At 38.6% G+C, this 23942-nt stretch overlaps 1 protein-coding gene across 2 annotated transcripts; it reads left to right on the forward strand.

Annotated features, from left to right (window-relative positions):
* Positions 1-23786, forward strand: ALG14 (ALG14 UDP-N-acetylglucosaminyltransferase subunit). 2 transcript variants are annotated; one of them, XM_026094238.2, is made up of 4 exons: positions 1-136; positions 2403-2554; positions 7835-7957; positions 23399-23786. In XM_026094238.2, exons 1-4 carry the CDS (start codon positions 1-3, stop codon positions 23627-23629), a joined length of 642 nt encoding a protein of 213 aa, XP_025950023.1. In that variant the 3' UTR covers positions 23630-23786. The 2 variants fall into 2 exon arrangements, with proteins under 2 accessions (XP_025950023.1, XP_025950024.1); XM_026094239.2 differs by lacking the exon at positions 7835-7957.
* Positions 23787-23942: the final 156 nt, after the last annotated feature.

Consider the following 23942-nt stretch of genomic DNA (forward strand, 5'->3'; position numbering starts at 1 on the left):
ATGGGGCCCCTACTCTCGTGGCTGGGCGCCGCCGCCCTTCTCCTCCCCTTACTGCTCGTCCCCTCGGCTCTCCTAGCGAGGCGACGCCGCGGCCGGCGGACGCCTCCCCTCAGCCTCCTGGTGGTGGCCGGCTCCGGTAAGTAGGAGGTGGCGGGAGTGCGCCCAACGGCACGGCTCCGTGCAGCTCGCTCTCCGCCGCTGGCCCAGGAACTACCGCTCCCGGCAGGCAGCGCGGGGCGAGGACGGCGGAGTTCGTGCGCGCTGCCCCGGTGCCTGCCGGGAGTTGTAGTCTCGGGAGGGCCCGAGGGCAGGCCGGGCGCAGACAGCCGCCGCCGTGCCGCGGTGCCGGTGCCGGTGCCCGCGGCGGTCCGTCCCGGGGGAGCGCCGCCGCGCCCCGCCGAGGCCGGCGTCGGGAGCGCGCCAGGGCAAGCGCGGCTCCCCGCGGCGCCGCGTCCCGCCGAGGCCGCCTGGTTTTGGTTTTTTAGTCCTTAGTGTATTTTTCACGAAGACTCATTAATTTTCTGCGTCTTTATTTGGGGCATTTTTGTCCATATTTATAACTGACACTTTGGTTTCTGATCCTTCAGGCTGCCCGCGAGTTTCATTCATTAACGAATATATTGACTGTAACTTAAGAAGGACAAACCTTTGCAGCTACTTGATCTTTTTCCGACACTAAATTATTGATGATCCGTTACATACATCACATTTTTAAATAATTTTGTCTAAATCACATTTCTGTAGTTTCCTTAGGAGACCGTCACTTAGGTCTGTCGGAAGTCTTACTGTTGTCAAGGTATGTCACATCTGCTGCTCCTCATTACCTTCCCAAACTTGCTGGGAAATTATTTTGTCAGATAAATTAGATTACCTTGAAAATTTGCCATTGACAAATCCCAGTCAAGCTTTGATTTCATCACCTCAGTATCCCTGTAGTTTTTGCACACTAATAATTAATTCCATGTCTTTCTGCCATCTAAGTTTGACTATTAGGTTTATAATTTCTCAGGTCATCTTCACTTGTTTTTTAAAGGATTGGAAATAGGTGTGCTTTCTTCAGTTCTTTGGAGTTTAATTTGTACTTAAAAAATACATAGCCTGTAAGTTTGCCAGATAAAGTAATTCTTATGTCAGTTAAGATTCATATAATGTTCAAACTTAGTCTTGGAAACTTTTTTGAAATAGGAATCTCCTGATTTTCTGTGAATGCTCAGTAGATTGCATTAAAATTTGTAGAAGCTCCAACTAACCATTGCTCATGAGAAATTCCCTCTAAACACATTTGAAAAATACTATATGAAAATATGTGGAAAGGTGACAAATTCTAGTTCCTAATCCAAGCAGTGTAGCTCTCTTTGTCTGTCAGTTTTTTTGCCAGCTAATAATACTCAACTTATATAGCAAAGTCTCTTAGAAAACTTCTAATGAAACTGGACAGCCAGAGATGGTAGGAATACATTTAGTTTACTATTTTGGTTTGCAACATGTGGCAGAGTGAAAAGTAACAGATCCAGTAAATGCTTATGCACATACTTAAAGGTGCAGTTTGACACTGAGCTGACCCAGCCTGACAGATAGAAGGTGAGCCCGCTCCGCTTCACCTAGCCACAACGATCTTCCTCCTTCCCTCTGCCACTGCCACAGGCATTCACAAAACTCCAAGCCAAGCCTGTTCAGGAAACTAGACTGACAAAAAGTTAACACCACCCGCCAAAACTAGAAGGACAACAACCTCCCCGTCTCTCCAGTACTCTGCCAATTTAGCTTCCTGAACAAGGTGACCTTGCAGTTAATGTCGACACCCATTCAAGGGCAGTAGTTAAAGCATTTGGCTGTGGCAGGACTGTTTCTTCTGTCAGCATTCAGCTTTTAGATTGGCTTAGCAGCAGAGTCAAATGGCTGCCTACGTGATTTCAGTGTTATGATTTGAGAAAGTGCAGTCCCTGAATCTGATCTTCATGTCATAAGACTGATAAGTGGTTTCTGTGAGAGTTATGCTTTCAAGGTGCAGATCTGAACAGGATCTTCAGTTTCATTTTGACAGTTGCCCCATGCTGTCATGGCTTTTGAAGATGGACTACAATATAACTCTTTGCCCAATTATTTTTGCATTGTGTACAGGACATTAAACACAAATGTTTCTCTTCTGCGTGAACCTGTTTCAAGCCCATTAAACTGAAAAAGTTCTATTGGTATAGCTTCCATGGGAGTTGAATTGTGTTCATGTTACTTAAACGATCTCAAACAACCTCTAGCTGAATCCTTTACTCGCAGAAGAGCGTGACTGACACTTTTAGTACCAATAAGTTTTAAAAGGAAAAGTAACTGATTCAGCTGAAGAAATTGGAATTACAATATGTTTCATATACCAACTGTAGTTTACCTGTTTGTTTTTTTTACAGGTGGGCACACAACAGAAATCCTGAGGTTACTTAGTTGTTTGTCAGAGTCGTACTCTCCTAGACATTATATTCTCGCAGACTCAGATAAGATGAGTGAAGCTAAAATACGTTCTTTTGAACAAAAAAGAGCTGAAACTTTCTCCAATTCGCAGGTAACTTGTTAAATGTGTTCTTGTAAGATAAACTGATCATAACAGGACATAGTAATTCAAGGTACCTTGAAAGTGATTCTTGAAAAGGATTTTTAAGATCAGCATCTATCATTTGATTTTTCTAGCTATTGATAATCACTTTCACTAAAATTCAGCTGAAGCTGCCTTTCTATACACGCTATTTTTTACATTTCTGAAAGTGGACTAGATAAGCACAGTTGATTAATGCTGTATTAGACACCCAGGAAATGCAAAATAAATACACTTTAAGATAGCGTCAAATGCCATTCTTGCTTCCAGTTTTCACTGTCACTTTCCTTACTTTCTTTTGAAATGGTCTTTACCTGCTGTTAAACATGTTAATCCCTTTAAAGAAATGAGGAAACATAACTGTAGTAAAAGTGATTATACCTAGAAGGCTACCTATTGCTCAAGAAAAGCACACTGAAAATAAATCTCTTTTTAAATTTTGTAGACTAGCTGGTCATAAAGTGTTATTTGTAACTGTAAAAATACTGGGACAGAAATGCAGTGGGTTTTTTGTGTTTCTAGTTCAGCATTCCCTTCAGTAACATATGTATATTTTTGAAAGAAGTGGTATCTAAAATGTTCTATCTAAAGAAAAACTTTAGAAAACCTTAATTAAAGTTGTATTCTTTTTGTGTGTTACTAGACTGTTTTGTTTTTAAAATTAAGCATTCATTACACACGTTTAAAAAATGTACAGTAGCACTTAGTGTCAGATAGTTTTCTGGTTGATGACCTGAGCAAATGCTGAATCAGTCTTCTAAACTCCTAAAAATCATGTAAGATTGTGAAAAGATTCCATTATCTTTTCATCAGACCTTTGCCTGCTTTGAGCTAATTTGCTGTATGATTAACAGACAGCAATATGACTCTCTGCTGATATAAAGTGTGATCTGATGTCCAGTGAAGTTAGTAGAATAATGGTTTTATCTAGAAATTGGAATAAGCTTGTACAATGGAAAGTAATGTAGTGACTACATAAATCTCAGTCTTTTAGAGCAAGTAGTACAACATGCTGTAAATGAATTATTTATATGGTATCAATTTCATATGGTATGTCTCTGATATTTCTGTTGCCTTCAGCAGCACTACTGGGACTAAAGACTGTAGAACTCAATACTAATGATTTTCAGAATTGGCCCTTTTAATGTAAAGCAAGTGCTGCCAATGCAAGCAACAGACTTCCTTAGGAATGACATTTAAAACTTTGTTTATCACCACTTTCACCTTTAAAGGTGAGAGTTACTTGCATACTCCAAGTTGCTGAATCAAGTGAGGATGACTCAGTTTAAAACTCAGCATGGCAGTCTCTTATCTCATTGTGTGCTAAGGATGAAAGTTTAATTAAGAGTGATTGGAAAGTAATTCATCTTCTGTCACTAACGTTGGAGGTATCTGCTGTTCAGAGAAATCTTGTTTGGTAATTGGTCATTCACTTAAAGAACCAGTCATATTCACTCATCTGAAAAATGTGCAAACCTAAATTATTAAATTTATTTAAAATATATATTTTGAGTATTAAAGTATTGTGGAGCTTTCATCTAGTTCTCTTAGTTTTGCTAAGCAACTTCCCTTCCCTATCCCTTTCAACTGCTAATAGGATCTCATGTACTTACATTTTCGTTGGAGGTGAAAAGTTAGAGGAACGCAGCCAGATAAGAGATGCTCATTTTCCTTTGGCCATTCTTTTTTTCCAATGCACACTGACCACTTAGCAAAAATATTCAGAGCGAAAATGGAAGATAAGTTCTTCCAATATTTGCTAACTTTTGGAGTGTGCTTTCAACTACCCTATGTTTTAGCACAAGGGATGCTACAGAGCATAAGATATTTTTAAATCGTGTATTAGTGGCTTCTTGCAGCTTTGAATAAATGAATGGGAAAACTCTGAAAAGTACAGCCCAGTGTTGTGCCCTTATTCTTCTTGTCAAGGAAGTGGATTTCTCCAGAACCGAATAGTGAGGTTGAGTCAAAGGCTGGACAGACAACAGACTACAATAATAAAGATCTAAGAGAAAATCTGTGTACTCATTTAACAAATTATCATGTAAAAAAAAAATATATATATAACCAAGTTCTCTTCTTGATCTGTGGTTTAGCCCTGTCCTAAATGTGCAGAATTCAGGGAGAAGGAAAGGAAGCTAGAATGAACCTCTTGCTTACAAGAAATGAAGTATTGCACCTCTACCTACTGTCTCCTGAAAAGAATATCTTGTAGTTCCACCAAGCCAAGCTCCTCCTGTGAGGAGCTGAAACTTTCTCCAATTCGCAGGTCCTCCTGACCTGTAACCACAGTTACTCTACGTGGTTCCCCCAGAGCTGATATCCAGGGAACCTTCTGCCCTCAGGGTAATGAATTTGCTTCAACTCCTGTTGACCAAGTGTAGCAGCAGAAGGACAACTTAGATTTGCTGACTGAAGAACTCAACGTGCGTTCTTACACTGGAATTTATACCTCCATTTGTCAAATCCTCACGTCTGGGATGGGTATCCAGATTAACTAGCCTTTACATAATGCTCACCGAGCCACACATTCTTTTCCATTTTATGGTTCATAAAAGAAACCATGCAAGGAGACTTTACCCCTCAGCCTGAAAGGAGGCTAAATAAACCCAATTCCTTTAGAAGGACTGTAGTGTGCTCAGTTCAGCATATTACAGTATAATAAAGCACAGCAGTGGCAAGTTTCCACAGCTTCTCCTTGCATGCTTGCAAAACAACATTAACTAGGCAAAGGACCACATCACTGATTTTAAAATTGCAGTACCTCAGTCAACCAGTTTTGAATTGCCAGTTTGGAATATTTGGCTCAAGTAATGAGAAGGCTTCTGACTCTGCTGAGGATGAAAAGTAAATACAAAAATATGAGGCCATAGGAGATCAATTTGTCTATCTCCAGTGTCAGACATACTATACAGTTTTCCATCAAAAGATGCAGGAGGTGCTTAGTAATAGTCTCTCATTAGATGAGAGATGCAAATTGCAGAAGCATTTGGCAGTGGCTTTTAAACAAACAAACAAAAAATGTGGTTTTGTTTCCCAGCTTCATGTTCAAGAGCTGGGTGATATGAGGGCCAAAGTTCTAACATAAGAGATAGACATTGGCATGAAATGTTTCAAGCATGTTTTTGAATAATATAGATAAAATCAGTTTGATCTCTATTTGCATCTTACAAGTAGATTTCTACTTTGATACTATTTGGAGTCCCTGCAAAGTTTTGCTGAAATCAGTTTTCCATGATGAAAAAAATTGAATACAGTTTTTTTTTGTTTTTTTTTTAAAGCAGAGATTGTTTAGCTACATGCTTACAGTGAGGGTGCATCTGTGTAATTCCACTGAGCCCTGATCTGCCTAAAACTACCTTATCATACGTATTTATTGCAGGATTTAATATTGTTTGCTCTTTGCCTAAGGGAACATGGTGAATGCAAAAAAATTTTTTTTGAAAGGTAACTTCACTGTTAAAATTATTCTATCTTACCATGCTTTAAAACTTGTCTATATCAAATCAAGAAATTGTGTTGCACTACACTGAAAGCATTCAGGCTCCCTATTGGGAGAATATTCCAGTTTTTCTTCTTCTGTAAGTTTATGAACTTCAAGAATTTTATGTTTGTAGAGCAAAATGTAAGTTAGTGAAAAAACAAGCTATGTAAAAACTTTTACCTAAGTAAATCTGAGTTTTATTCAAGAAATGACACCTTTGGAAAATATTCCCTACAACTACTTTAAGTTCCTATAGACACTTTAATGATAGTTATTTATTAAAAGATACTGCAAAGGTCTAAACTCTACTTTACGGCACTTTTTTTTTTATCACTTGATCTCTTCCAAAGCTCTAAGAAATAGAGAGGTAGTGATAACCAGATTCCTGTTGAATGGGGAGCAGGGGGCATGTTTATTTTTCCATATACTGTTGTCAGACTAGTGCAGAGTTTCAACACCTGCAAATAAAACATAAAACAAGTAGTTTGTAACATCTGTTAATGCCTGCCAGTATCACAATAATTAAAGAAGCTTATTGCAATGAAACAAGATCGTTTCAATCAAGAAAATAACTTCATATTCTGCATTTCTATGTTTTTAATAATTCTTTCCATTTCATATATAAGAAAGCCACCAGCTTTTGTTATTCAGACAGTCTTTATTTTTGATGTGCAGCTATTGCAACATCATCTTTTCCAGTCAGAAATTGCCAGGACTAAGCTATATCAATTAGAAATGGTGTATTTGAAATAACTGGGGAATTTTCAGTGTTTGTGATGACATTCAGAGTCTCCCACTTCCAAGATGAGTTCTGCAAGAGCAATAGTGATCTGGTGTCCCATATGAAGTTAGTGACCGTTGTCTAGATCTATACAATGTGTCAACATCACTGAACACTGCATTGCAGCTAATGTATTTGTCTTTCATTTAAAGAGTCAAAAATTTCATTGGCATCAGGACTGCCTGCTGATTTAGCAACGTGATTCCTCTAGGTTAAAGTAAAACTATCTGGGAAGAATGCAGGAAGCCTAAGTGCTGTTAACCACATACTGTGTTCTGAGGCAAGAAGAAAACACCCATGTTTTGTTAATTTGATACCTTTTATACCTATGTATAAATCAATCCCTAGGAAAAGAACGCAGAAAACTTTTTAACTTTTTCTCTTTAGTGATAAGATATTCTCTTCTGTTTATTCGTGTAAATATTTTGCATTGTGAATGTGCATATTGCATATTCTTTTGAATATTCATTGAGCAGTCATTTAAAGGATAGTGATATTTGCCATTATATTTTTAGTAGTATGCACTGGACATTAATTGAGAAAAGTTGTTATTTTCTTCAGGGAAAAGACAGAAGAGAGTCATATTGTTTGGATTAAGTCTTAGCAAACCTAGAAATGTGTCACACTAACCACTAGGTGGAGCACGAAGTTAACATACTGCAAATGAAGTTGCTGTAGCTAGGTTGTTTATTAAGTTAGGAATGCTTGAAAGTAACAGTAGAAGAGATTAAAAAAATGGATGCATAGTTCTGGTATTTTGTTGTACCGTTTTGCCAGAACTGCTACACATGACACCGAATAAGGCACATACGAAAAGATTTTGTATCCAAACACTACCAGTCTAGATTTACAAAAAAAAAACAAACAAAAAAAAAAAAAACAAAAAACCCCCCACAAAGTTGGCACAGACAGGCCCAATAACCATATAGAAGAACAACAACATTCTTAGAGAAATAACAGTTCAGCTTATCATGCTCTCTTCCAGTTCACCCTTGATCGCATTCCCAGAAGCCGTGAGGTTAGACAGTCTTGGACCTCCTCCATGGTAACAACCCTGTACTCCATGCTTTATTCCCTTCCTTTGACCTACAAACTGAAACCAGATTTGGTAGGTAAAGTAAATCTTAATTAATTGAGAACTTGCTAATCTGCTCTATAGAATTTGGAATATCGTTTGGAATATCAAGACATTGCAGACTATCTCATACGTATACTTAGATTTACATTTCACAGGAAAAATGTTTTTGAATATAAAATTAAAGCTGAAAGAGAGATAGTAGCAATATAACAAGAAACAGAGAAAGGATTTCACTGCTAGTGAATTAGGATATCAAATACCAGTTTCCACCCCCTAGAATTTTGCAAGTAACATCAGAGAGTTTGTCAGTCCCTTGTAAATGCTAGTAGAGCTGGCACAAACAAGGTCACAGGTTCTCGATAATATCTCTTCAGGATTGCAACAGCACAAACTGTGCTTGAAATCCTGGTTATTCTGTTGACTGATCTTGCTCCCAGAATGGTATGACCAGTCTGGAACAGGCAGGTTCAGATCAGCAGAAATATATACAGATTCAATTCTTGTGCTTACATGGACTTTTCAGCTATGTGCAGGTTTATTCAGTCTTTGGCTGACTGACATTCATTATCTCATCTAGTGACAAAAACCATCACTGCTGAAGTGGCAACTAGATTCATCTCACTTCAGTAGTTTTGTGAACAGCCTGAAAAGTTACAATGTCATGCTAATTATAGTGCATTTTTAATAATATTCCACACACTTAATCAAGTCAGAGCATTCAGAGTTGTCAGCTTGTAGAAATAAACAAAATAGAGATATTTCATCAGCAGAGTTAATGCAAGAATTAAAACTTAGTGCATTGGACTCCAGAGTTTGAGTCTTACAATTTTTTTTAGGAGAAATTTGGCTAAAGCAAGCCTTTTGCTAGAGCTGCAGTCATTTTAAGGTGTCAGATATCCAAACCTGAGTTTTTAAAAGACATTATTTTAACAGAAAATTCAAATGAATGTTTTTGGGGTTTAAGATATTTAAGTGAAGCCTGTATAAACATATGCAGTTACAAGATCTTTTTCATAATTGAGTAGCAGCATATATACGCCCACAGAGGATGTTTGTAAGTAGGCTTCTTTAGCTCTCATTGTGAACTGTATTACTAATTCTAAAGAGGGTCAACTATATTTGTGCTCTTTCGAACATTTGTAGAAGTTGCTGTGAATTATTTCATCTCACTGTCAGTTCTTATCAGGTGAAATGCTACTTGCTTGCCAGAGTTTCCAGAGCAATTTAGTGTGTAAAACAACAGAAGTAGCTTCTTCGCAGTTCTTGTTTTTCTAGCCTGTTCTGAAAACTGAAGATGAAGGCAAAGTTGGGATGGAGGAGGGGATGGCTTGCTTTTACAGTGACTTTAACTTGTGAGGGAAAACAGAGGGATCTTTACATGAAGCAGACATCTTATAGGAAAAGAAAATAACAAATAGTTAGGAATCACCTTACTACACTACTGTTTTCATTTAATATGTATATTCATTTTATTAGCTTACTTATTAACAAATGAAACTGACTGGGAAATCATACTTTGTAGCTTAATATATTACCAAAAGCATCAACAGGACACATCATAGAAGAGCAAAAAGTTACTAACAGTGCATGGTTCCTCTTTTTACAAGAGGAATTTAAAGTAACGGCAAGATTTACATGTACCATTATTAGAACTAGTACTGGAGTTGATAAGCTATGGTAGACCAGGAGAGCCCTAATGCTTTTGAAAAACACTTGTCTTTGTAAAATTATTAATAGATTTTAGCAAGGTTCATAAGCCCTTTGTAGTATTTAAATTAACCACTAGTTCAAAATTCTATCCAAAGATTCCACATCTGTGGTTACATACAGGCTGGAGGGAAAGGAGTTTCCAAGTATTTTTTGCTAGGCACCATTATCAGCAACAATAGCAGCTGGTACTGCTACTGGCAGAAACATCTCCAGTTTCATGCTGAATCTTATACCACTTGGAAGTTGGTTGTGTATGACTAGTTGTATGCATATCACAGGTTAGGAATTCTTTAAAATATAGTAAGTAAGAAAGCTTGTAAAGATTTTAGAGTATTTATCAAAGAAAAGTGATATGGAGATTAAATGCCTCGCACTGCCGGTGGAAAGATTTTGTGCAGCATGTGAAGCAACTGCTGATATTTAACTGCCCTTAGCTGAAAATGTTCATAGTGAACTGCAACTCCCCCTGCTTGTGGGTGAACATATCAGTAGTTTAAAAACCTAGAAAGGGTGGAACAAATGCTGGAGTTTACAGGATTCATGTATGACTTTTGGCACAGAAATCAACAACCAAGTTTAGAAACAGCAAGCACAGTATTACATCATGCTGAGGACTTCATATTTTTAAACAGTAAAGCATATGGGTACTGTGCATTCTCAGTCTAGGCAACTACTTTTGCTGAACTGTGGGAGGGAAAGAAAACATTGGATTGCTTCCAAGTCATTTATATGTAGGAGCAATCCTGAAATCCTTACACTTGCTTCTAGGTTCATCAGAAAAGTGTTTATGTTTGAGGGCTATAAGATCGATCCTTTGATTGAAGTCTTCTCTGGGCGCCCGAGAGCTAGAGAAGAGCAGTACTGTTGCAGTTTCAGTTACCAAGGAATGCTGGACAAGAAGTATTGCAAAGCGAGCCTGTGAAACCATTAGGTGCAGAAAAATAAGATTTAGGGCAGATAGGTTTAGTCTGGCATAGCTAGTGTATCTATGGAACCAAAAATAGGTATTAAAGAAAAAGAGCAAGCCTAGCTGCACAGGAGTTACTTTATATATCCTTATTTACATAAGCACTGTGTCCCCTTTGTATCTCACATTGGTCTCCTGGCAAAGCTTCCTAGTTTACTTTGCCTGAGAAAGCAGTTTCATCTAAGTCTTCTTCAAGATATTGAATTCAGAAACAACTGAACAGCTCCCAGGAGACCTTTACTGACTTGCAGGACTCACCCCATACTTAAAATGGGCCTTCAGAGAGTTTAAAAAATGTAAAAGTTTTAGTTTTTCAATTTGAGATAATCTTCAAGAGGCCTGTGTCTGAGTTATGCACATCTACACTCTGCAAAGTTAAATCCCTTTAGAGATATTAAACCAAGTAACAAGATTAAGATGTCAGAAGCAATGATTGGCCTCTGTTCTTATAGCCAAGTACCAGAATTCTAGAAATGCAAGTGTCAGTGTTCTGAACGTACATCTATCCCAGGCAGTTTTTATAGTGTGTCTGTCTTCGATAGGCTTCCTACACAGAGGCCTAAAATTCAAAGAAAGTTCAACTCGTGCCAGCACATTCTATTCGCACCTTCCTTGCCCCCCAGAAAACTTTTGAAGATATTCATCAGTTGCAGCCAGATTTAATATGCAGTCCTAGCCTCAAAAACTGTAAATTCCTACTGTGAAAACGGGCAGCTTGTCAGAGAAGAGAGATTATTAATGCCTTCACTGAAAGAAGGGCTGAGAAGACGCTTAAAACCCAGATAAGACATCAGAAGATCTATTAACTAGGAAGAGATGCAAATCCTTAGTTACAGAAAAATACACAAACTACACTGAGAGCTTTACCCAAAGCTCGCAAAAATTGCTGGATCTTACATAGATTATTTGATGTCCAAGAAAGACTAAGCCAATGTTATAGCCTTTCTACAGTATGCTTCAAGTCAGTCAGTCAGGACATACAAGGTCAGAGGAAAACAGTCTTCATCTCTCTTGCTGCTTTCAGAACTATTTTTCTTCTTGTCTCTGAGCCGATTTGCCAACCCTGAAACCAGGTCTTCAGGTGATCTAGCACTTTGGCTAGGTCACAAGTATTCCAGTTATTCTGGCATACCTGAAATTCAAATTGAACACCAAGGATACACATGCACCATGCAATATAAAGCTGTACAGAGATTGCATCCAGTCCTCACTTTCAACCATAGCTGGGCTATATCATAACTGGGTCAGCACTGTGCTTTCCATTAGTGTAATGAATATTTTGTAGCATCATGCAGAAATATTGCATAAAGCTCAATTCATTACTGCATCGTGCATCCTAGACCCTTAAAACTAGACTTTTGCTTTTCGGGGTACACTCCTCCATGGATTCTGCTGTCTCAGTGCTCTGTGGAGCCTGAGATAGGCAGATATATTCCAATCACTGCTATTTGGGGAAGCCTGCGTTAAACCAAGCAAAGGCGGCCGTTCTTTCACATTAGGGACTCCTTTGCATGGGAGATCTCTAGTAAGTAGTTTTCATTTGTACAGCAAGTAAAACAAGCTCTGCTTTCTACCTACCCACCTGCTATCAACTCAGTGGGACTCTCCTTTTTAAACTACTTTCTAGAGGCTTGAAATCTTCTTTATTTTAATGCACATCTGATTATGCTTCTAGCAGCCTGTTGATTCTTTTATGACTCATATGAGGCCTGGATATCCCATCATACATAGCCGGTCGGCATACTGGTTAAATTCACAACAACAAGCTTTTTAATTGTTACAGAAATATTCACACAGTAAGCTATATGAAAGGAGATCATTATTTCGCTTAGCTAAGATTTTCCGTTCTTTGCCCTGCTCAAAATGTCTTAAGTTCATAGCACTTTAACAAATTGCTATGATGAATAATAAGTTATTGTCCCTAATATCATGATTCTTATTAGATCTTTGTAGAAAAATAAAATCTGGGTAGTAGCCTTGTTTCTCTATTCACTTCTTAACAAGTGAACTTTGTATAATGGAGTATTAATAACATCTAGTACATTCTCTTGTACAGTAAATCTTTCTGCCACACTTACAATTCTTTTGGACCAGATTGCTTTCATACTACGTCCCAACTACCATTGTTCTTCTATGATCAAAACAGTCAAAATGAACAAGAGTAAGCACATCAGGTTAAGATGATCAGTGCTGTAAATCGTATAGTCTAGAAAGAAAATGAAAGTTAAGTCATCCGAAGTTACATTGAACTTCTCAGTTAATGAAGATATATTTGAGTCTTCTTTGCCCCTCCTCTACCTTGTATCTTGTGTGCTGTGTACAGCTACCCTGCAGCCACAATGTAAAATTACCCTCTGCTGAGCACAGATAAACTTCCAAAGCTATCCAAGTTAGCTAGTTTAAAGCTAGCTTGGTAGCTCTGTGCTGCACTACTATCATTTCTATGACTGGCATTTAGATATGCCTATACACACTACTTTTCTGTATTTTGTTAGGAAAAAAAACCCCACAAAACTCACAACAACATTGCTGAGCTTATAAACAAAACCATTCACCTGAGAGATGAGTGTCCGGCGGCGTCAGAAGGACAGCAGTAGCAGTAAAGATGAAGTGAGATCTTAGCTTAGATTTTAGCCAAGTTTAAACTCAAGACTGATCTGTCTTAACGCATTACCTATGTCATGAACCTGACAAATATCCTGGTCTTCTTGTCACATGACTTCCACAAACATTATACACCATTGTTTCAAGTAAACAGCCTCGCTAAATGTGGCCGCTGAACCAGACCACTGCTCTGCAGGTGCAGACTGCTAGCTACTCCAGGTTTTGCATTATGGAGAAATTTCAGGCAGGTGTTTGATGAGGGTTCTTGCTATACAGTGATTAGGCAGTAGCCTCCTGAAGGTGTTTATATATATGTAAAATGTCACTGTTTTAGCTAACTTAAAATACCTATTTCAAGTTCTAACTAAATGAGCACATGACTAACGCACCGAGATTTGCAATTAAAGGCGCATTTCAAGTCATTGTTAGTAACATGTATGACTATATTTAGCAGTCTTCAGATTTTGTCTCCCTTTCCCTTTTGAGTAGTATCGTTACTATAACAAGCAGTACTCTGTGATAGTGACGAGATGAGACAGGCCCTTACTTTTTACATAGATTCTAAAATCTTAGTATTTGGGGGCACTCTGACCAAAAGACTTTGACAGGTTCTGGCTCAGCTAGGGTGACACTCAAAGCGACAGTGGCTTCCCGAAAGAAAGTATTGTAGCTAGTGTCTATAGCTACAAATGTACTTTGGTAACTAGCATTTCATTTGCTTGACAAAAAGCCCCTCTACTTAATTGTATTATGATCACCTTTCTCAACCACAGGAAGTCAAATCTCCTGTACTTCCCACTCAGCAGCAATAAACCACAAACCCATTCCACAGCAATGTATGGAGGTAGGGAGTTATTCTCCAGCCTTGGTAATCTCGTTCTTCTTTAAACAACCTTTTGTCCATCTCCCACAGTTTCTCACTAGACTCACTTCTTGTGCCCCTGTTTCTTCACACAACCTTCTGATAGAGATAATGATGTTTGGTTGGTCCCACTGGCAGTCAGGCTGTGGATTTAAAATTTAGTAACCAACACAAACATTGTGGCAGACTCAAGCATTAATGCAGTTTTACAAACATCATTTACTATTGTTTATGATTGATTGGTTGCATCCTTCTCATTTTACATTTGGCAGCTAGGCCAGAGAGCATGCTCAGCTCACATGTCCCATTCTGCTTCCGCATACCTGCAGAAGCAAGAAATACATGGATGGATACTACAACTCCACAGGCTTTTTCCTCCTAGTCATTACCTTTCACCTAAAATACAGGGGCAGTTAAGAAGGGTGCCTAAGGTTAGCTTCATCATCCAAAACAAACAAACAAAAAAGTCAAACCCGCATGTTTCTGTATGGAGCCACATCTAAATTATTGAACTTTCCTCATTAAGCTGTTGCCTAACTCTTGAGGCTCTTAATTATCCTGGTTATCTTCCTTTTCATCAGTAAAGCCCCTAGGCATACCCAGAAACAGACCTGAGTTGTTTAACTCTTGACAGTTAAATAGCCACATACATAACTCACTCCGGAGCTCTCCTGAGATCCAGAAACCAGGAGCATCTCTCATGGCTTTGCATGTGGCAGCTGATCCAAAGCACACCAGCTGGGCCCTTTCCCTTGGCCCTTGCCCCAGGCTGAGTAACTCGGGGCTGGGCAGCCAAGTGCCAGGAAGGCAGACGTGACAATGCTCAGCGCTGGCACAGTTAAGTCCTGCTGCAGGTCTAGTCCCTGGTGGTTTTGTGGAGCCTCTGCTTTTCTCCCCTAGAAAAATCCACTGGACAGGATTTGTCTCCCTCACCCCACCCTGTTTTAAAGTGAGAGCTGGGAAAGTGAGGGAGTTGGGGATGCTCCCCAATGTATTTTATCTACGATGAAAATAGTACTCCCAGCAAAAGCAGAAAAAAGGTAAAGCACATTAGAAACCCAAGTACAAAGTTTTCTCATTTAAGTTGTTGCTCTTCCACTTCCTTCTTCCCCACTCTGGCATTCACTAATATTACTTATCCTAGTTAGGTAATGTGCCTCTAGGACCCTGCAGGTCTCTGCTTGCTCTGAAAAGCACCTCACCTACTGGGGGTATTAGGTGATAATAACAATGCTGTACCAACAAAATGCCCAGAAGTGGACAAGGAATGGTTTCATGGCAATACTGCAAGCTACAGACTACTGACTAGCTTGAACACAAGCTATTACTATAGAATACAATAATTATTTTCTGTACTTTTGGTCATTCAAGTGATTTAGAGCCTAGAAGATCAAAATGTATCTATTCAATTGCACTTTGATTAATTGATTTACAACAGACTACACATCTAGATCTTTTGTCCTGGCCTGCATTCTACGGGTACGTCCAAGCAGCAAAGGCAGTTCAAAGTTTTAGCTGGTTTTATAGACTGCTTGTGGAAGGAAATGAGCTGGATAAGATCATCACATTTAAAAGATAATAAACCATTGATTACTTTAATGGCCTTTATATCGTTCAAACAGAGCCTGACATTATTCTTCTTCCCCACCAATAGCAATAGCATAAATAGTTAGAAAAGGTTGTGCTTTTTTATTAACCTTAAAATTATTAAAAATACTAAGCTAATTTTACTGGAGATTGCAAACTTGAATTTTCAGACACATGCTAAAGAGCTAAACTAGAAAAGCTTCAAAAAGGACACTCTCTCCCACATGCTTAAGTAGATGAGTTAAGCATACATCATCAAAAATACACACAAAAGCTAACTTTTGAATTATCTCTCTAGAAATCCCTTTGTCTCTTAATTTCTTAAGTTTCTCTTGTTTTTCCTGATTACCAAATAGACTTATATTCCCTAGAAGATCTGTTTTTACCTTTACTTCCATGTAAACCAACTATCTTATGAAACCTTTTAGAAGTGTTCATTATGAAAAAAATAAACTGCTACATCTGAACATATTAAAAATATAATTCTATTCAAAAGAAAATAAGACATACATTTTATCTTGCTCTCAGGATACATTAATAAATCAAAATGCATACTAATAAAGGCAATACTTTCTGTACCTGGTGATCTTCATTGAGATGGATTTACAGGCATCTTGATCGACCTGTGTGAGGGGTAAATTATGGGTTTTTTATATCTTAGAATTGAAAATCTTGATGTGCAGATAAAGTGAGTGATATGCCCCAACTCCCATGGCAAGATCACAGCAAAGCCATGAGTACAACCCAGGTTTCTTGACTTTCCAGGCTTGTACCTTGATCACAAACTCACAATATAAACATACAATTAAAAGTTGAAACATTTGTTCACTGATGTTTTTGTTAGTTTAAGCTTACAATTAGAACAGTCTCTATTATTAAGAGAGCTGATCCCACAACTACAGAGACGTAATGCTTGTAATTCTGCTTCCCACAGACTGCAGCTGGTGCTCAGGATACACTGAGCAGTCAGCTGGATCACATCCTTGAGAACGGCTAACAGCTGAGGCCAAGGAGCCAGATCATGCCTACCTGTGTAGGCTGCTCAGTACTTCTGTAGGTAAAGAAGAGATTGTTCAGCTGCATACGTCACTTTACAGAGCATTAAGGTGAAGTTTTCAAAACAGTAAGATAACACTAAAAGCAAGTGAGTGCTGATGAGGTTGTGAGATGCTGTAATTTGCATAGCAGAATACAAATGAATTCATTGAGAAGTCTCTCTTACTTTTTGTGCCACAGAAGAAGAAAAGCTGCAAAAGAAAAATACCCAAACACACACAAAACATTGGCAGCTACACTCTGAGATCATGATTACACTCCTGAATTATACACTCCATGGTGTAATTACTCTCCTGAAGTGTCAAAACCCTAGATCCTACCTGATGCATGCAGTGGTCCAAGACTAGCCCTGATAAAAGAAAAATAATATTTTATTTTGGTGTTCCTGTTAATTTTTATTTCAGTATCTTAGGCCTTGTTCTCAGCTTGTATTAAATCTGACTGTTCAGCTTCTCTGTCATTTTAATTGCTCTCCGCTCTGTTTCCCTTGTTTCCGAATGATCCTTCAGGTAATGCTAAGGTCGGATTTGCAGTTTCCTGAAGAAGGCTTTGTTTGTGTCAAGACAATATCTTCTGCTCCCTGTTAATATTCTGTACATGGAATTATGTTTGTTTATTGTTATTTCTGCTAAGGCCTTTGTGAAAGTTTTATTTTTCTTTGTCTGTCCTTGTTTCTAGAATTTCCTAAAGCTGATTTTTGTGAGGCTTTACAAATTGCGACTTGCCACAGTACTCCATTTTTTTATTTATGTAACTGCAGCTCCCAGTAGCACAACATTTGGATGTCTCTCATTAACTAGAAACAAGCAGTTAAAATAAAATACAATGCACAGATTACAACTCCTTTAGTCCTTTGGCTGCTTTCTGTAACTAGTATATCTCCTTGTTGACCTTTGAAAATTCATCCCAAAGCCAGGATTCACTTTCCCTAGCAAGCTAGAAAGCTGCTGACCTGTCACTTGTTTAACTCAGAGTTCAAAACCAGAAACTGTCTGCTGAAAATACCTCTGGCTAGGGAGCTTTGCCAGATTTTTAGGTGGTCCAATTTGTTCATCTGAGCTGAATGAGACATATTTATACTCCTCCTTATTTTTGATAGAAAATTAAGTATTTTCATACTTTTTTTTAATCAAGCCTTGCAAACAGGCAACTGTGCAAACAGGCAGTTTTTTCTTAAGTCTCTTCTGTGAGTGGATGACAGGATAGTCATTTTTTAAAACTCTCTTTTCATCTGTGCTAACTTCTTTTTAATTGTAATTCAAACTGGTTTCCCATTTCCTCTCTCTCACGTGCTTTCTTCCCCCCCCCCCTTCCCTTTCCTTTTTCTTCCTTTCATTTAGACTGTCAGGAACAGCTATGCAGATTTCCTTGGCTTTTCTGAGAAACCTCAGAGGTATCTTGTGGGCTTTCATTTCTCCATAGGGAGAACAGTTACTTTCTGTTCTCAAATGTTAATTAGCCACAGAAATGAAGTATGTATCAAAAAAGCTGGGTTTTAAACAGTCCAGCAAAAATGCAAGCAAAATAAAGTTATTGTTAATAATGTAACTTTTTAGGCCCACAGTTCTTGCTAGGAAACAGAAGATACCTAATTGATTTTTTTCTTACATTGTTAAAGAAAAGTCTGTTTACTTGCATAGACATACAAAGATCATGTAACATTAACTGTATAGATTTTGATTCTTCAGTCGATTTTGTATGGCTCCAGTTGCCGCGCCGCACCTCACTGCACCGCGGCCGCCGGCCCCGGCCCTCCCTGCTGCTGCCCCGGCGGCAAGGGCCAGTCCCTGTGGCCTTTCCCGACAAGAACTGCAGGTGTAGGTGGCTTCTTACGCAAGCCGAATCTCACATCACTTTTCCATTTTCTACTAAGTTTGGGGGGGACTTACAGTGTCCTCTTTTTGGTTATTGTAATTTGGGAACACACGCAGTGCTCAAATGCTTTTTCATTAAAGATGCAAGCAAACATATGTTTGCAGATACATAAAAAACCTGCAGGTCTTCTGCTTTATGCGTTTTTAACCTGTGGCCTGACATTTAATCTCGAGCCATGGTTTCGGCGTTACAGCTAGCAAGTGTCACTGCGCTACACTGTTGCACTCACCAGCTCTCAAGCAGTTTTCTGCTGCACGGTGCCACGTGGCAGTTCACTGCCTGCCAGCTTGTTTTCTTTCAACAGCTGTAGAAAATACCTGAAAGGGAAAGGCAAGAACTATTCCTTTTTTATATGGAATTAATAAGAAATTCCATTTTTATGTGGAAGTAATTAATATGAAATTAGATTTAGAGTGAGAGTTGCTAAGTCTAAATGTTATACACTACTCCTTTACTTTTAAATCTCCATTAATGTACTGATGGATTTGTTTACTGTACTGTTTAAAGTCTGGTTACATTGAATTGCTAGAGGATTTTAATATGTAGGATTTAGTTTATAGGCCTCGCTGTGAATCCTGGCAACCAGTGAGCGAGCTTAACAATTATCTGAAAATCTCTTTTCATTCAAGGAGAATATAGGTGGTAAGGAGCCCCACAGCCCTCTTGGCTTCTGGAAAAATCCCTTACAACTTATTGGCAGGAAAGCCAGGTAGCCCAGAGACCAGGCAAGTCCTTGGACAGCTGCAGTTCAAAGAGGTCAAAAAGGTGATAGAAAACTTGTCTTTGACCCTTTCTTTCCCCCTTTCTGCTCCATCACTGAGGAAGGCTGAACCAAATAAACGAGAGCACTGTGGAGACATCTCTCAGGCAAGGCAAATATTCTGTAGGCAGCCTTGTAGCTAAGGTAAATAGTATTGGGAAACACCCTGAATAGCCTGACTGACCCTGCAGAGGCTCTGGTCCTTTCTTGCCCAATAGATGCTTGCTTCTGCTCCCTGCATACTAATAATTTCCACTGGATTCACTGAGAGATACTTGTGTTCTGCTGGAGGGTAAAAAGCAAAAGCCTTGATCTTTTCAAGATGGAAGACATCATTTTCTCCAAGATTTTGAACTGTCTTTTGCAATTCATTAGGAGAACAGCTCATCTTCTCTTCTGTGTTTAGAGAACGCTGTAGACAAGTCAGGTCCTTTCCACCTTCACAAAAAGTGTGTGTGCTGGTATGAGCTGAACAGCAGTATTTCTAGCTCATAGATCCCGTAATGATTCCTCTGCTTCATAACACACATCCTGGTTTTCTCGAAAGTTTCTCGTGCATCTCTTGATGTGCATGTGATGTCGAATTCCAGGCAGTGGGAAGGTTGTTCTTGTCTCCTGGTGACAACGTGCGAGGGAGAACTGGTCAGGCCGGATTTTTTGGAGGGGAATTGCCACTCCAACACATTAGCAACTGTTACAGTTCCAGGCAGGACGTGTCTCTAGACACGCACTGAAGGTTAACTGAAGGTTAATTTTTAATGATCAGAAAGATTGATTAGTCGTTCTGACTTACAGATCATGACCTCATTCAGATAGGAATCTCTTCATCCACTGGGTTCAGCAGGTTTATACCAGAATCACCTGCAGGGGGAGATTCCTAAAAGCAAGGACTACAGAGTATAGACATTCATCATCAGAGTATCTTACGGGCGTTTTCCCTACAGAGATCCTTTAGAGCTGCATCTGGTCTATCTTGGTTGAAGGGGTATGTGTGGGAGGGAAAAGAGCAGGTGACATAAGAGCGATCGTTAGATCATACTTTTTTAGAAATGCCTAGTCCATAATTTGCCCCACTGCCTGATCCTTTTTCCCATGAATCGAAGGGCATCTGAGCAGCAGCTTGCAAGTTGCAAAAGGCCAGTAGAAGGTATCAATTAAAATGGGAGTGTCATATCCAAACCTGCATATACTAAAGGTGCTTTGTTAGGATTTTATTTGAACAACCCCATTTAACATTATTTCATTATGTGGTCTTTGAAAACACTTATATCAGTTTGGAATTCATTCTAGCATGTCCCTTTGTGTGTGGATCTAGCCATGAGAATACCAAAAAGGACTAGAGCAGTTAGCCAAATTTAATAAAGGTGGAAAGTAGGATGAAGTGTCTGGGACAGTGGCTTAATAAAGACCATGATTATGATAACTCAGCTTTTTATAAAACCAGTTCTACCATCCTCAATTGCTGAGATGAGGAGAATGGTAGGATTTCTACCAGACTTAAACCATATCTGTGACCTTCAGGTTTTGTGTCGGACTGTGGAAAGTAGGGGAATGATGTGAAACTTTGTCCTTGCCTTAGCTAACTAGGTTGAGCTTTCATAGTAGAGAGAGACTAAAAGAAAGCAAAGTCAGTGCAAGTCCAGAACGAAGACTGGTGGAAGGATGCCTGGAAATAGGGATGTAGAGGGAGAAAGAATACTGGGAGAGTAAAAAGGAAATGTGAGAAGAGAGGTGGGAGACATCACAGAGGGCTGGCAGGGTGCAGAGAAACATTGGAAAGGGAAGTGCTGAGGAAAGAACAAGGGAGTGGATGGGGCTGTGATACGGCAGAGACAGGGCTTGGGGAGCGATGAAAACAGGAGGGGGTGTTTGCACTCCAGGTAGCACTACTCAAGGAAAGGGTCAATGGAGTCTTCTGTTTAGTAGCGTTACATACTTTTATCTGCCCACTTAAATTCTGAACTTAAATCAGCAGTTAAACTGAGTGCTTAACTCAACTCTCAAGAAAAAGGAACAAGACTTAGGGTTGATAAGACTCTAAAAAAAAGTAAAAACAAGCAAAAAAGGGTATTTGTGACTGTTTCAGTGCCACTTACACACTTACCTGACACAGACCAGATTCTACAGCAGACACACTGGGGTTTTTTTGCCTGCAGACCCAGGGAAACACTGCAGGTTGTTTCATCTGGCTATGTTTACAGTACAGTCACAAATGGTATTACTAAGCAGAGATACCCAAATGTGCTTTACTTTAGATATCAGTAGCAATCAAGCTGTAGCAGGATCAATATCAGTGCAAATTAATCTAACCTGTCAAGAAATAGGGCAAAATGCGTGGTTTAGTTCACAGGTATGGAAGAGTTTCTTTGAAATGCTAAAAGAACATGGTTGGTTTATGCCCTTACATGACAAACCAAATGTATAAAGAATAGATTTTCATTCTCACCAGATTGTAAAGTAGGTTTTAAGACCTGAGGTAGATTTACTTGAAAGCAAGTTCAGCAGGAGGTTTACAATGAGTATATTATTCTGATTTCAGAAATCTAGTATGCAAAGTGGATGTATTAAACTTATTCTCTTAGCCATAGAATCATTAACATAAAAGAATTACTGTTGCAATTTTCTTATACAAGTAAGGTAACTATTTGTGAGTGCTAATAAGCTAAAAAAGCCTTCTCTAGATTTAAACAATATACAGAAAGGTACTTCAAAGAGACTTTGAGAAAATGTCAGCAAGTCTTGTATGAGTCAATTATTTAGTTAAGATCAATGATAAAATCTGATAATGATTTTATGTTCGATGTTAAGTTCTGTTGATTCTGACAAGAAAATATTGTGTTACAGTTGACCCGTCCCCAAACTAATAGATTTCTGGGGCCATCTCAGAGGTAAAGAAAGGCATACGTGAGGGAGAGTTTGGCACTCAATAGCATCAGAAACCACAGCCTTTAACAGATGCAAAGTATTGTTAACAAGCTTATCAGTGGTATCTTGCCTCAAAGCAGGGAAGGAAGCATTCTGGAATATGTGTGCTACAGCCATGTAAGAGAAACTCTGTGTTTTTTTTTTTTTTTCCCCCTACCAAAATAGTATCTTTCACACGCTAATGAACTTGGAACAAAAATGTAAGTTCATAGGATAGAGGGCCATGATTTTATAAAAGAACTCTTTATTTCCACATAACCCCCAGCTGTGCAGAAAGTGCTGATTACACGGTAGTTTTTAGATTTAGTGGGAAATTCCTTGCCTGAAATCAAGGTACTTTTATTCATAATTTAGATGCCTAGGTGGAGTGCCTAATACACCATGGTTTATGCCTTTTATGCCTTGTCTTTTTTTTCAGTTTACCAATGTATAAAAATGAAAGTTCACTTCCTTTTAATGTTGATATTTGTAAGTGAATTTGAGATCCTCTGCTGACAAGCACATGACACGCACGTAGAATCAAGCATACTTGAGAAAAGTGTTTTGGTAAATACAAGTGTTTAGTAAAAGAGGAAAAGAATTCCAACAGCTCTGCATATCAGCTAGTATATTTTGACGTAGGTCCTAATTCATCAGCACATTTTTGCTGAACTCTAAGTGTTTTGCTGACTTAAGCCAAAGTCCAAGAGGTTTATAACTGGATCCCAGGTTTAGTAATCCTAATTAAACTTCTTTGGCCTTATTATGCCTTAATCTGTGCTCAAATCTCATATTTGATATAACACAAAGCTGTTATTGAGGATGGAGACTGTTCTAGCTATATTCCTAGGAGTCAAGGAATGCTGCTTGCTTGTTGGCAAATTAACTGTCCTGTCTCAGAGCTCTTCTCCTCCTCCCTGACATGTAAAGAAGTATGATCTTTTTTCAGCTACTTTGAAATCATTCTGTTGATTTGCCTCTTTTTTTTTTCCTTTAAACATTTTCTTGACCTCTTCTAGTTTTTAATACATCTTTGGAAATACTATTTTTTGCAAATGTAATATTGTAAGAACATATACACTCTTGGTTCTTTACCATATGAAAAACTTCTTGTTTTACTTTTGTAAAATATTTCATTTCTTTTAGATATTGTGCAATGGACCAGGAACATGTGTTCCTGTCTGTATATCCACTCTTCTTCTTGGGCTTCTAGGACTGAAGAGAGCAATCATTGTGTACGTAGAGAGCATCTGCCGTGTGGAAACTTTATCCCTCTCTGGAAAGATTCTGTACTACTTTTCGGATTACTTCATTGTTCAATGGCCTGCTCTAAAGGAAAAATATCCCAAGTCAGTATATCTTGGTCGGATAGTATAACAACAGAAGACAGGCTTTACCTAAAATAAACTCAGAAAGCTCCTCACTAAAGAAATGTATTATTTTAACATAATTTATTTTCAAAGATTCTTGTTAAGAAATTAGGCCGGTACTGGAAAAGCAGATAATAATAAAGATATCTTTACATTAAAGTGCATTTTTGTGTAGGTGCATTTATTGCCATCATATAGGACTGTTCACCAATACCCCATTATGGCTTTAAGTCTATACTGTCTCTGTTTTCATCTAATTTTCCTGCTATGTGAATAGGAATTTTTGTCTACAAATAAATATAGGAGTTTGTATGAATTGT

The sequence above is a fragment of the Dromaius novaehollandiae genome, chromosome 8 (genome assembly GCF_036370855.1).
Source record: "Dromaius novaehollandiae isolate bDroNov1 chromosome 8, bDroNov1.hap1, whole genome shotgun sequence".
Lineage (NCBI taxonomy): Eukaryota > Metazoa > Chordata > Aves > Casuariiformes > Dromaiidae > Dromaius > Dromaius novaehollandiae.

Coding starts and splice junctions, on each gene's coding strand:
- ALG14 (XM_026094238.2), top strand. CDS start 1: ATGGGGCCCCTACTCTCGTGGCTGGGCGCCGCCGCCCTTCTCCTCCCC. Junction 137..2,402: donor CCTGGTGGTGGCCGGCTCCG/GTAAGTAGGAGG, acceptor TTTTTTTTACAG/GTGGGCACACAACAGAAATC. Junction 7,958..23,398: donor ACAAACTGAAACCAGATTTG/GTAGGTAAAGTA, acceptor CATTTCTTTTAG/ATATTGTGCAATGGACCAGG.